Raw genomic sequence first — 13,653 nt, forward strand, 5'->3', positions numbered from 1 at the left:
GATGGTGTTCTGGCCGGGCACACGTGTGCTGGGTTTGACGTGGGTATCGGCCACACGTGTGTCTCGGTGTGTTATCTAAACATAATTCTATGACTGATGCTTCAGGTAAGGCGTGGAAATGTTCCTAAGTGGGGCCCGGGGGCCTGGGGAAGATGTCAGATAGAACTGAAGGCTGAAACCTGCCAACTTTCCAAAACCACCCAAACCCGAGACGTTCCTGAGCCCCAGGGGAGACCGTGAGGCTCTGCTGCCACACGTGGCCTTTCAGCCCAGGATGTGCAGGATACACCGTGTGCCTCAGCGGGTGGGGACTAACCCCCTGCTGGACAGGGTGGGAGGCCCAAAACACCAGAGCAAGTGCAGACCCAGAGGTGGGCCAGGCCAGCTCTGCAACAGGAAACACCTGGATATGCCGAGGTGGCTGCAGCTGATCCCACGGCCCGTCAGCTGCTGGGTGCGGAAGTCTGCTGCCACTGCCCCAGTTGGTGCTGGCACCAAGTCCAGGATGCACACTTAGCCGTGGAGTTACTGCCACCTGCTGGTGGTCCATGACCCACTTGGCTGAGTGAGCTTAGGAAGGAAGAGAGGAAAGGAGGAAGAGGGAGACAGCTGACCCCTGAACTCAAAGGCTGTACCTGCACAAAATCCTGGTCCAGGTGTGTCTTGCTGCACTAACTGCTGCAGTGCAGGCTGACACTGAAGGAAGCTTCCACCCTCTCAGGTCCTCCATGGCTCCTAACACACTGGACAGAAGCCTGGACCTCACTGTCTAGCCTCCACCCCGAGTCCACTGCAATCCTGCCAGCAGACCCAGGCCACTGCTCCCCGAGCGAGCAGCATGAGCCTAGACAGGGCCCTGGGAGGACTCACTGTCCTCTCTGTCCAGAAAGCTGCACCAGCAGCCTATGCAGGTTCCTGTACGAAACCCCTGATCTGGGTCCGACCCACTCCCCAGCACCAGGATGGGGCCTCTGCCACACTTGCAGGTGTGTCCCCAGCCCCCAGAACGGTGCCTGGCAAACAGCTGTCCAGTAAACCTTCGTGGAGGACTGAAACTGCACTGTGGGTGGTCCAGGGTGACATCTGCATCCTGCTCTGAGCCACCCTCATGTGGCTTGGCTCCGAGGCTCCCTCCATGTCACACAGCATGTCCTCCACCGTGCAGAGCAAGAGGCAGCAGTTGGTGCCCGTTCTAGTCTGAAACGGCGCTGTGCCACTCCACCCCAGATCTGCCAAGCCACTGCAGCCAGGTGCCCTGGCTCTGCCATCATTAAATCCTGTCTTGCCACCTCTGGACACCACTGTCGGAGGCTCCTGGAATGTCTCTGGCTGGTCTGCACCCAGGGCACTAGTGGCCTCTGCATTCAGAGGGCAGGAATAGGGAGGTGGCCAGTGGGACAGATGGAGTGTGGCCCTCAGGGGCAAACGTCACTGGTGGTGGAGCTGATGGCTTGAGGGGGACTCGGAGCCCACGAAGGATGGAGCAGGCTGGTGCTGCCGGGATGGCTGAGGGCATCCGCCGAGAGGAGGCGGCAAAGCCCGGGAAGCCAGCGCACAAGGCAGTTGCGCGGGGCGCAGAACAGGACGAAGCCAAGTGGTTTTAACAGAGCGGAGACTCGCAGCACCGCCAGATACCATTCCGTCTGACCAGATGACTGACGGGGGACTAGCCGGGGTCTCCGGCACGGACAGGAAAGCATCTGGGGAGCCGGCATGAGTGAGTGTGCACCCCTGAGGTCTTCAAGGGCTGGCTCCCGAGCGGGCGCCCTGCACCTCCACGTGCCGGCAGTGCCCCGCAGGACAGAGGATCCCAGTGAGGGCACTCGCCTCTCCAGACCATGCCGTGCGCTGGGCCACCAGGACGCGCCGAGCGGAGCCTGCGCACAGGGGAGGCGCTCGGAGAGGCGGTGCTCTCTGCGTCCTGAACCCGTGGCCTGCTGGGCGGGGGCCGGGCTGCCATGCCACCGGTGTGGAGCCCGTGAGCTGCGCTGCAGGGCCGCGAGTCCCTTTCCGGCCGCAGTGGGACCCACAGGCCGAGAGGGAGGCTCGGGGCAGGCGCGAGAAAAGGCGCGCTTCCTGGGCGCAGCGGGTCCCAGGGCCAGGGTCCGGGGGACCTGCGGCAGCAAACAGCGACCCCTCCTGCGGAACTGCGGGACATGGCGTCTCCCCTGGGATGGCCAGGCCAGTCGGCGCTGATCCGCCTGGGCTCCCGCGGCCTGGCCACACCGGCTCGCACGGGGCACCCGAGGAAACAGGTGCGACCCGGTCAGGAAGCACAAGGGGCGGCGGGGTCCTGCTCGTCCCACGGGACCCTGGTCTCAGAGGGGGGCTGCGGTGCGGCCGCCCCGGGCAGAGGCAAGTCTGGTTGGGTCCTGATGGCCGGTCTCGCGGTCCAGCCGAGCGCCCCTGGCTCGGCCCCGGGGCGGCTCCTGCGGGCGGGTCTCCTGATTTCACGACGGGGCTTCTCCTGCTCCTGTCCATCTGTGGGATAATCAAGAAAGACAGGCCCTTCGGCCATCGGACTTTCCACTCGGCGAAGGCCTGAACGAAGGCTGCTCTTTCCCGAGCAAAAGGAGCCGACTGGGCGGCGCGAAGCCAACGCGACGCAGGTGCCCTGACGCCCGCCGCGTCCGAGCGCTCCCAGCCTGGCCCACCGGCCCGGCCGCCGCCCCTTGCCAGCGGCTCTTCCCGGCGCCCGCAGCCTGCCTCCCTTCTCGGTGGACTTACTTATTCCACACGTTCCACGAACTGGAATGGACCCTACGCGCTTGGCCCTTCTCGCCGAGCCTCGTGTGCTCCGGTGGAACTGCAGGTGGGGAGCTCTTCTCTCAATTGGGAGAGTAGTTCCGGGAACTTTTCCCGGTACCTTTCGATACCTTTCCTGGACTTAGAGACACTCTAACATAATTCACTGATTTTTTTTTTTTTTTTTTTTTTTTTTTTTTTTTTGCAATCCCAGAGTCTGTGTGTCCAAGAGTCTGGGCTTGTGAGGGCTTTTCTGCCCCCCTGGGGATTGAACCCAGGGGCGTTCTACCACTAAGCTACATCCCCAGTTCTTTATTATTATTATTTCTTATTTTGGTACAGGGTCTCACTAAATTGCTGAGGCTGGCCTTGAACTTGTGATCCTCTTGCCTCCCGAGTCGCTGGGATGACAGGTGTGCCACTGCATCTGGCTAGGTGTTTTAAACAATGACAGTAGTCTACTGTAAAATCCATAGCTTCTCAGGGGTGCCAAACAGCCAAGGCTGTGTTTTTTTTTTTTTTTTTTTTTTTTTTTTTTTCTGGTAGTGGGGATTTTTACCAGGGGCACTTAACCACTGAGCCACATCCCCAGCCCTTTTTTATACTTGATTTAGAAACAGGGTTTCACTGAGTTGCATAGGGCCCTGCTAAGCTGCTGAGGCGGGCTTTGAACTCACGATCCTCCTGCCTCAGCCTCCCCAGCCACTGGGATTACAGGTGTGCACCACCACGCCAAAGTAGACTTGAAAAGAAAACAGCTAGGGCTGGGGAGATAGCTCAGTTGATAGAGTGCTTGCCTTGCACAAGTCCCTGAGTTCGATTCCCCAGCACCGCCAAAAAGAAAAAGCTGGAAGAATCTCTCCTCCTGATTTCAAAACAGAGTGACACTTGCGCGGCCCAGGCCCAGCCTCAGAGAGCCCAGAAGCAGTCTGCACCTGGGGGGTCAGGTGTTGCCAGGTCCCTTCACTGGGTTACAGGAGAGTCTTCTGGATAAATGATGCTGGATCCCACATTCCAAAGAAGGAAGTCAGAGTCCTTCCTGAGATCAAGGAACTCAAGAGCTAAACCACAGAAATCTTAGAAGAACACACAGGGCAAAAGGTTCACAACCTCGGGTCTAGCAATGACTTCTCAGGTAGGACACCAGGTGACAAATTAAAAACAGATACCCAGACTTCATCAAAATTAAAAGTTTGTCTTCATCAGAGGATAATATCAGCAGAGTAAAAAGGAAACCCACAGAATGAGATATTTGCTAACCGTATTGGACAAAGGATTAGTATCAAAAATATATTCAAAACTCCTAAAACTAAAATAATCCCACTAAAAAAACACAATTAAAAATAGGCAAAGAACTCAAAGAGACATTTCTCTACAGATGTACTGTTGGCCAACAACACACGGACCAACTCTCCACACCACTATGGGGCACTGCAAATCAAGAGCCAGTGAGGCACCGGGCTCCTCACCCCCGTCAGGATGAGCCTCAGCACGGGAGGGGGACGGGCCAGGAGGCAGGGCTGACCGCTCGGACCTCCAACCCTAAACGTGGTGCCGATGGCAAATGTTCTGCCGGGCATATTTTACCACGTACACAGAACAGAAAGCCTTTATCTGGAAGAGGCCTTTCCCCTCCACCCAACTCCATTAAAAAAAATGATTACGCCCCGGGTGTTAGAAATGCCTCTCTATTGTGGATTTTAACCAAGGATAGTACCTTTTCATACCAAAGCCACTGATGCAGAAACAGATTTGAACAAGGTGAAAACTGATGATGGAGTGGGGGGGAGACAGGAAGGAGAGGACCAACCCCTGTTATGTGCACAGATCCACTTTAATGTGTAACCATAACACTCCAGTTAAAAACAAATTCCAGGGCTGGGGAGATGGCTCAGTGGGTAGAGAGCTTGCCTTGCAAGCACAAGGCCCTGGGTTCGATCCCCAGCGCAGCAAAAAAAAAAAAAAAAAAAAAAAAAAAAAAAAAAATTCCAAAAAACCATGAATGTTTTACAAAACAAACCGGGATGGGGCAGGAGGTGAGCCTGAGGCCACGTGTCCTGCACTGTGACACCCTGAGATTTCATGGCAACCGCTCCCAGGTCCCCTTCTCTGTTCCTTTTCCTAATGGAAGCAAATGTGACCTGCCCTGTTTCTATGGAGACATCTGTGATGCCACACATGGCTCCCAGGGTCCCATGGGACGGGAGCTTTGGAAGCTGGTCTTCTCTGACTGTTCCAGGCAGCAGGTTCTCGCTCAAGGTCCCCTTGCCACTCTGAGCAGACCGAGAGCCCACGGGAGCAGCAGGCCTACGTTCTGACTCGGGGAGACTCTGGGAGCCGTGCCTCACCTTCCTGACGTTACCTGAGAACGCGGCCTGATGGAGAGGTGTAGTTTGATGCCTCACTCGATGGCCAGGGGTCTCTCGGTCCTCCAGAGTATGGCCAGCCGCGACTCCCAGAACCCAGAACAGAGACAGCGCCGAGACCAGCGCAGCCTCAGCAAGTCAGCTCAGGCCATCAGCCACTACTCCAGGAAGATGGTACGGGGTCCTGGCAGGAGCACCAGGGCTGGAGGAGCTCGGCCACCTGGGACTGTCCCACCTCACACTTGCCAAAAGGCTGCGTGTGGCTATCCGCCGACGGCACTCCGCATGTGTGTCGGTGGTGGGTGTCCACAGGCAGATTCGGGCCCTGGGCCCCTCGCTCAGCAACGGGGAGCGCCTCCTGGGTCTTCTCTCAGTGACGGTCTCATTTCCCCTGCTTTGCCAGAGTGAGCTCCAGGACATGGCCGGCCCTGCTGGCTTTGTGTCGGAAATGGAGGAAATGAGGAGGGTGTTTTTCAGGCGACCTGGCTGCCCCCAGTTTAGCACCAGGGCCACATCTGTATCCCACTTGGGTAAGAGCCACTGCCCAGGCCCCTGGTGAAACCTGCCCATCCCCAGGCACCTCACAGCCTGCATGGGGCGGTGGTGGCTGCTTTCAAAGTGCCCTCTGGCACAGGGTGCCTGCGCTGGAGCCCGGGGAGGCTGAGGGGGCGGGAAGGAGGAACGCCGGCTCTTCTGGGCCGGTTTTCTTCCCCGTGCCCCCCACCCTCTGGCTTCACTCTTGCCTCGGGCTCCAGCCGTGGGCAGGGGAGAGGGAGGGGCTGGAGCCTGTGGGGCCATCACGAGAGTGGCCCACGGGACCAAAGCTAGCCCGTTGGGGACAGTCACCATGGCAGAACCCCAGCAGCCCTCCCAGTCAAGTCTGCGGGCCCAGAGGTGGGACCCGAGGCTCAGAGAAGCAGCTACTGCTCGGTGGTCACGGCCAGCTTCACCCAGCCCCCTGCAGGGCTATCCTTTAGGATGGTGGACTGGGACCAGCCCTGGGGGACTGTCCATGGGTCTCAGCTGGCAGCTGGGTACAAGGAGCAGCCCCCACCTCTGGGTCCATTCTCCACTCTCGGTGAGAGGAACCTTGAGTGGCAGCAGGTCTCTGGGGGCCGAGGCACACGTGGGGCCTGGGCGTGGGTCTGACCCACACTCTGCTCACTGGGCGCTGCTGCTGGCCTTTCAGTCAACGGTGGGTGGGCAGGAAGCCAGAACCCAGGCTTTGCTCGGCCCCTGGTTCTGTCCCAGAGGCCCACCCGCAGGGCCACCTTTGCCTGCCCCGTGTTTAAAGATCAGACTCCACTGTCACCTCTGCCCTGGAGATCTCAGTCACCGCCTGGCACCTTCCCCTCTGCAGGTTCAGCCACTGTGCTCGGCCTGCCCAGGGAGGCGTGCGTCAGCCCTGAGACCTGGAGGATGGCGGAGGACCCACTCCTGGACAGGCGGGGCTCCAACATGGGAGTGGACAGTAAGGAGCCGAGAGCCCCTGCCTGCCCTGCCGGGCCTGAGCAGGAGGACGTGGCACCTCCCCAGGACTGCCTGCCGCTCAGGCTCTGGGAGACGGGCCTCCCAGGACAGGCTCTGCTTTCACCAAGAGTGGACACTGCAGTTCCCCGGACAGCAGTTCCTTGTCTTGGCAAAACTGCAGTTGAAAGATTGTGTCCCCAACCTGGCCCCATGTCCCTTACTGAGGGGCCCACGGGACGCACCATCCTTGAGTTGGGAGACCCATAAAGCACATTTGTACAAACCGAACAGGCTCTCATCTGCCAAGAGATGAAATCCACACTCAGGCGCTCTCCTCTTTGCCTTCACTGAGGAAACAGTCTAAGTGACCAGCTCCCCTTGGGCTCCTAGTGGACAGTCTGGGTCCAAGGAGGGGCAGGTCTGGAGCCACGGGTCACAACAGGAGGACCACCTGGCCTGGTCCCCAGGCTCTGGTCTCTCTACTGCCTGAGGGCCCTGCAGGGATGGGCGTGGGCCTGAGAGCGTCCATGGGCACCACTGCCTCCTCCAGGTCGGCTCTTAGGGAGGGTGGACGCTGAACAGATGGGGAGATCCTTAGGCTTTACCAAGGCTGCAGAACCAGGAGACAGGAGCCCACCAGGCAAGAGCAGGTCACTGGGAGGTGGCAGGGTGGGCGCTGCCTCAGCAGGCACCAGCACGGTCCTCCTCTGCCTCCTGCAGGGCGCCTCGTTCCCTTTAGTAAGAGTGCCTGTGAGCTCAACTACCCGCGAAAGGAGTGTGAAGCCCGGGCCCCGAGTCCCGTCGCCAGCAGCCTACTCCCAGGCCAGAGCTTCCCGAGGAAGAGGGTGCCCTGGTACCTCTCGGTCATCCATGAGAAGGTACCGGCCCCACGCCCCAGAAGGCTCTCCTTCCAGGGCCTGCTTAGCCTGGGCAGGCAGCCCCAGGTGACCTCCAGACCCCGACTTTGCTTGTGACGATCAGACGCTGCCAGGTCTCGTGGCCACTGTCAGTCCTCATCCAGGGGAACCACCATCTTGCCCAGAAGTTCCCCTGGAGTAAGGCCAGCAGCTCGACCTGCAAAGATCCAACCAGGCCGTTCCCCGTGACATCCTCCTCTTGACATCTAACCCGTGGGAGAGACTGGCTTACCATCTGCCTGTCTTGGAACTCGGGGTTGGAGTTTGCTGTCAAAGTGACTGGGGCCTCGTTCCCCTTTACCCTCCCAGGCTCTGGAGTTGCCTGGAGCTGTCTTACAGGAGAGGCTTTTAAATTGCAAATTCAGTTTCTTTATAAGAGACACCTCTCCTTTTCCTCTTGCTTTGGTTTGGTGTGTGTCTGAGAAATGTGCCTATCTCAAGTAGGCCTTGGACTTTAGCGCTAGAATGCAAGGATGATCATCATCTTCCCTGTGGATTCTGCAGGGATAGCATTTTCTTTCTATTTTTCTGGTGTGACTGGGGGTGGCACCAGGGCCTCATGCATATTGGGCGAGAGTTCTAGCCACCGAGCCATTCCCCAGCCTTTAATTTTTTTTTTTTTTTTTTTTTTTAAATTTTGACACAGGGTCTTGCTAAGTTGCCTGGTTTTTCTCAAACTTGCAATCCTCTGCCTGAGCCTTCAGGGATGGTCTCTTTTTCAAGCCTGAACCCAGGGGTGCTGTACCACATCCCCAGTCCTTTTTGAGACAAGGTCTTGCTAAATTACTGAGGCTGGCCTCGAATTTGTGATCCTCCTACCTCAGCCTCCCCAGATGACAGGATTGTCGACATGTCCACTGCACCTGGCTGTGTTTAATTTTTATATCATTCATTTTTGTTTTTTTTTTTGAGTTGGTGAAACTTTAAGGAAAGGTATAGACATGAGTGATAAGATGATGAGCAGTTTGTGGGAGCATAAGGGAGATGAATTGATGGAGGCATGATGGGACTTACAAGTCCCAGAAGGTCCAGGTCCAGGATGTTTAGGTGACATTTACTCCTGAACCTGTAAATGATGATAGCTTTCATGATTTAAAAGGTGTTTCTACCCTTTGACAAAGCAATTCCACTTCTGAGAAGTGGCCTGATGATAGGCTTATCTAGAGTCACACAGACCATGTAGAGAACAGTTCGTCGTCCTGATATCATGGATCCCAACAGTGGGATTTACCAGATTATGCATGTGAACCACCCAGGGGAAAGGCTGCAGGCCTGGCTGCCTCCAGGAGTGCTCGTGGTAGCTTGGGGGCTGTGGTTCTCTTTTCCTCCCATTTGGTGGTGGGAGCCACCTACATCAGCGAGACCAGCTCTCACTGGGCTAATCTCACATGCGCATGTGTCTAAAGTCATCAGAGCCAGAACAATAACATGTGAATCTGCATTATTACTTTCCCCTGTAATGTCTATGAAGGAAGGTTATAGGAGAGTACAGATGATTGTCGCATGCCTGGTAGCTTTCCCGAACATATCCACTGTACCCTTCCCTCTTCTCCCTGCGGCCTTGATCCTGGCATCTGACTTGATTGTTCCCTTCCTCCCGAGGTCTAATTTGCACTTCATTTTCTGAGTTATTGGGTGGATACTGGGGTCACTGACCCCCCGCGTTCCCCTGAGACATGCATCTGAAGGCTACTAGTCGGCCTGGTCACAGCTTCGGCAGCCTGCCATGAGGTTTATGTGCAAACATTCAGAGCCACTCAGTTGGAAATGTCTGATCACTTCCTGGGTGATTTCCTCTGGACCCATGGGCTATACTGAAACCTACCACTTTACTTCCAAACATTAGAGGGGTTTCAAGTTATTTTTCCTTCCCGGATAGTCCATCTGCGGTCATTTTCTTCCTGACTGAAGACTTTCCTATCATTTATCTAAGTTCAGATCTGCTGATGACAAACTCTCGCAGCTCCTGTTTACTTGGAGACATCTTTATTCTTGTCTTCAATTCTGAAGAACTGAAGGAATCAGGATTCTGAGAATGGAAGCCTGAGGGTCCCCAGGAGGTGGTTCTTGGAGGGTGTTGTGGGGGGACAGGCAGAAGACTGGCCTCCTGTGTCCCAGTGCGGGACGCTGGGCGAGGGTTCCTCTGCTCTCGGGCCGATGCCGAGATGACAGGCACAGAGGCAGCTGCAGTAAAGTGCTGCACCCCTCGGTCTCAGAACTGGGATTCCGGGGTGGCCGCTCTGCTGCTCCTGGGCCAGGAGCTGCTTCTGCAGCTGGGCAGGATGGGTGGGAGGAGTCCAGGGGCTGAACGCCCACGGAGTTGGCCGCTTTCCTGCCTAGGAACACTCCCTGCTCCTGCTGGGAGAGGAGATTCAGCGCCTGTCAGAGCTGGAGGCACAGGTCCAGAAGAAAGACCAGGAGATCCTGGCGCTCCAGAAGGACAAGGAGGTCCTGAAGAAGCAGCTGAAATGCCTCCTCAGAAGCAAAGGCCAAGAGGTATCCGTGTCTGCAGCCAGGAAGGTGAGCCAGTTCCCAGCAAGGAGCAGGGGGCTCTAAGACGTTCCCCCTGAGCTGCAGGCCTCCGTGCAGTGTGGCCAGGGTCTCACCCATGCTGTGGGAGACACGGGCAGTGGTTCCTGAGTCTCCCCACTTTCTGGCTTCAGGCCGCTCTGACCTGGCCTCAGGGTCCTTGACTGTGGGATGGGACTCAAGACGCTGCCAGGTCTGGGCAGAGGACTGGATGAGGCGGGTGTGCGCAGTGCCCAGGGTGGGCCTCTGATCTTCCTCAGACTTGACCCAGCCTGAACTAATGCTGGGGTGGGCAGTGGTGGGCAGGGAGGTGGCCTGGACCATGGACAAATACCCAGACATCTCAGAGAGAGCTGCCAGACCCAGAGGGTCTGTGGTCCCACCCTCCAGGGCCACTGGTGAGCGATAGAGCACCCAGGCAAGCTTCAGGTGGTCAGCTGTGCTTGCCCTCCAAGTGAGCATGCCTGTCACTGAGAGGTCCCTCTGCAGGTCACTGCCCTGCTCTGCTGACCCAGTTCCCCACCCTCTTCCTGGACCTGGAGAGGCTGCTGCACCCTCCTGGGACAGGTGTGGGAGCAACTGCAAAGTCAGAGGGACCCACTGTTTTTGCAGGAGCGGCCCTCGGAGGCTCAGAGGCTGGGGGTGCTGGACATCCTGAAGACCCTCTACCGGGACGAGGAGGAGCTGCAGCCCTGGGTGCAGGTACGGAGCTGGCTGGGCAGCCCGGGTCAGTGCTGGTGGGCCCAGGCACGCTGTCCCCAGTGCAAGTGAGGGGTGGGTCAGCCCAGTCCCTGGGGGCACAGGTCTTGCAATCTCCTGGTAGCAGGTCACCAAGACTGAGCCCGGTGGTGCCTGGGCAGGGCTGGGCTGCTGGTACCTGCTTGGCTGCTGTGCTGCTCTCCCAGGGTCCCTGGGGACACCGGCCTGCCTGCCCAGCCCCCTTCCTCTCCTCCCCGCTGCAGGAGGAGCACGCCACGGAGCTGCCGCTGATGCAGGAGGGCGAGGAGGAGGAGGAAGGGCAAGAGAGGGAGCCCCAGGGGGGCAGGGGCACCAGAGCCAGGGGCAGGATGGGGGCCATGCAGGAGGAGGGTACTGAGGCCGAGGAAGAGGCCGAGGAAGGAGACGAGGAGGAAGCAGAGGAGGAGGAGGAGGAAGAGGAGGAAGAGGAGGAGGAGGACTGGGAGCTACGGGAGGAAGACGGGGAGCCCCGCAGGAAGGCCTACTCCCTGACGGAGTCCTTCGAGGAGGAGCTGATGGCCCAGCTGGAGGAGTACGAGCGCATGCTCATGGAGTTCCAGACGGAGCTGGAGGCCACCAGGACCAGATACTCCCTCGCCACAGGTGGGTGGCACAGCCCCGCCGGCCAGGGAGCCAGGCTCTGCCCGTTCTGCTTGGGCCTGAAGGGTCAGGGTGGTGCAGGGAGGTAGCCTGGGTCACAGGGCACCCCCCGCCCAGCTGGACCTGGGCCCCCTCTTGCTCTGCCTCCATCCCCGTGCACGCAGGAGCCATCACGTCCTTACAGCGGCAAGTGGAGACCCAGGAGTCCCAGCTTCGGAAGGCCGAGACAGACAACGAGGTCCTGCAGAAGGAGCTCCGGGAGCGGAAGCAGCAGCTACAGGCCATGTCTGACAAGGTGGCTGTGGGCTCAGGAGCCGTGTCCTCTGCTGGGGGGACCCGCCTGGCCTGCCCACAGAGGCTCCCAGCCCAGGGCGTCTGAGCGCTGGCCCAGGGTCACGCGTCAGATGGCAGCCGAGCTGGGATTCCAGCCAGGGCCTGTGGGAGGCCTGAGCCCACAGTCCAGTGGTGGCCCTCGCGCCTCTGTTCCGGGGTCTTTCTGTGGTCATGCTGCTGTTTGCTTCCTGTTCTCTCGGGGCTTCTCTGGCACCCCAACCCTGGGCTTGCACTTTCTGCTCGGTCTCTTCCTCCTACCTTGTGCCTCCTCCTCCGTTCCATCTGCTTCCCCCCTCTTGAGTTTTGGTTCTGATAGCATATTTGAACGCGCACAGTGGCTCTCATGTCCTCCTCTTGTGACTTGCACTGCTCCGTGAGCGGTGGGACCCCAGAGGAGGGAGTCCGGGCTGCTGCTCCTCACAGCCTGCGCTGCCTACCTGCTCCTTCCCACTGTCTGTCTGGCCAGGCCTCTGCTCAGTGACCTTGCGGGGCTGCTCCCTGGCAGAGCGGTGTCCCTCCGGGACCTTCGAAGGGCAGTCTTTTCGGATCTGCCACCTCCCTGTCCTTTGGGTTTGGTCAGATTCCCAGAAAGCTGGGAAAGAGCCCCAGTGCCCCCGAGGCAGGGCAGTGTCCATAGCCTGAGGTCCGTGGGTGGGTGTCTGGTCCCTGCAGGGCAGAGGAAGGCAGAGTCCTGGCATCTCAAGGCAGGGGACAAGTGTGGGGCTCTCAGTTTCTGATGTAACTAGCCACGGCCGTCCATGTGTCTCCGCCTTTCCGAGGCACAGGAACTCAAGTGTGCGTGGGGTACTTTGCAGCTCTCCCTAGGGTCGGCTTTCTTGGTTCGGCAAGTGGGACACCATGCAGGCCTCGGCCTCTAGCTCCCATGTGGTCTCAGGGCTCTTTCTCCTCTTCTCCGTCTCTTTGACAGAAACCCTGCAGCCTCCGCTTTCGGAAGGTGTAGGAAGAAGGTGGCATGAGCACCCCAGGCCAACCCCTCTGTCTGCCTTCCAGTTCTCCGATCTCCGAGAAGACAAGAAGCACCAGGAGATGATGGGGCTCATTGAGAAGGACAACCTTGTCCTCCGCCAGGTGACGCCTGGTAGTGTGGAAGGGCGGGCTGGGCCTCTGGTCCTTGCCCTCGGCAGCCGAGCCTGGGCTTCTTTATTCAGGCAGCACCACTGCATACACGGACCTGCACAAGGGGCCCTGGGTTGCGTGGGAAGAACCTGGCCAGTCATCTCCAGTGGGGACCATGTGGGAGCACTGTGGGCCAGAAGGTGACCCTGTCCTCCCTGGCTCTTTCCAGCGGGTGTCAGAGCTGGAGACAGAGCTTGCCAAACGTGACCTGGCCATCACAGAATTGAACACCAAGGTGGGCGAGCTGCAGGCGCAGACTGACCAGGACCAGAACCACCTGCAGCGGTGGAAACAGCTGTATGAGGATCTACAGGGCAGGAGTGAGATGGTCCAGCAGGCGGAGCAGGCGGCCCGCGTGGCGCTGGAGAGTGCCCAGTCCAGGGTATGCTGCTGTCCTCCCAGGCCTGGCCCGCCTGGGTGGACGTGTTCCGCCTCGGAGCCCAGCCCCAGTTAGAGCTGATGCTCAGTACATGGAGCAGGAGGGAGAAAGCGTGCCTGGCACACCCTGCAGGGCCCACCTGCTTCAGGAGGACTCAGAAAGTGAGCCGGGAAGGAGAAGGCCTCTGGGGGAGGGCCGGAGGTGCTGCCCAGCCAGGACTGCCAGGTGGAGTCCTGCAGCTCTGTCAGTCAAGCTGTGAGGGAGAATGCTCACGATCCTCGCTTCACAGAGGGGCGGCCGGAGCAGGGAGGGCGGGGACCCACACCTGCTGCAGGTGGCACTGGGGCCTGAACCTGCTGTCTCACCTGAGGGCTGCTCTCGGCCTAGAGGTCATAAGCACAGGCACCGGGAGGGGGCGCACCTGCTGAAGAGGGACCCA

The 13,653-nt window shown here is 58.8% G+C and overlaps 2 protein-coding genes across 2 annotated transcripts; both read left to right on the top strand.

The window, feature by feature from the left end:
• Nucleotides 1-2,690: 2,690 nt before the first annotated feature.
• Nucleotides 2,691-7,583, top strand: CCDC27 (coiled-coil domain containing 27). Its single transcript, XM_079149181.1, has 5 exons — nucleotides 2,691-2,812; nucleotides 4,985-5,285; nucleotides 5,515-5,641; nucleotides 6,472-6,582; nucleotides 7,302-7,583. Exons 2-5 carry the CDS (start codon nucleotides 5,124-5,126, stop codon nucleotides 7,553-7,555), a joined length of 654 nt encoding a protein of 217 aa, XP_079005307.1. The 5' UTR covers nucleotides 2,691-2,812; nucleotides 4,985-5,123; the 3' UTR covers nucleotides 7,556-7,583.
• A 2,209-nt stretch (nucleotides 7,584-9,792) lies between these two features.
• On the top strand, nucleotides 9,793-13,062 carry LOC306666884 (uncharacterized protein). Its single transcript, XM_079149187.1, has 6 exons — nucleotides 9,793-10,018; nucleotides 10,640-10,729; nucleotides 10,990-11,368; nucleotides 11,550-11,660; nucleotides 12,710-12,787; nucleotides 13,005-13,062. Exons 3-4 carry the CDS (start codon nucleotides 11,017-11,019, stop codon nucleotides 11,654-11,656), a joined length of 459 nt encoding a protein of 152 aa, XP_079005313.1. The 5' UTR covers nucleotides 9,793-10,018; nucleotides 10,640-10,729; nucleotides 10,990-11,016; the 3' UTR covers nucleotides 11,657-11,660; nucleotides 12,710-12,787; nucleotides 13,005-13,062.
• Nucleotides 13,063-13,653: the final 591 nt, after the last annotated feature.

This window comes from Sciurus vulgaris, assembly GCF_902686455.1.
Source record: "Sciurus vulgaris genome assembly, chromosome: 1".
In the NCBI taxonomy this organism is placed as follows: domain Eukaryota; kingdom Metazoa; phylum Chordata; class Mammalia; order Rodentia; family Sciuridae; genus Sciurus; species Sciurus vulgaris.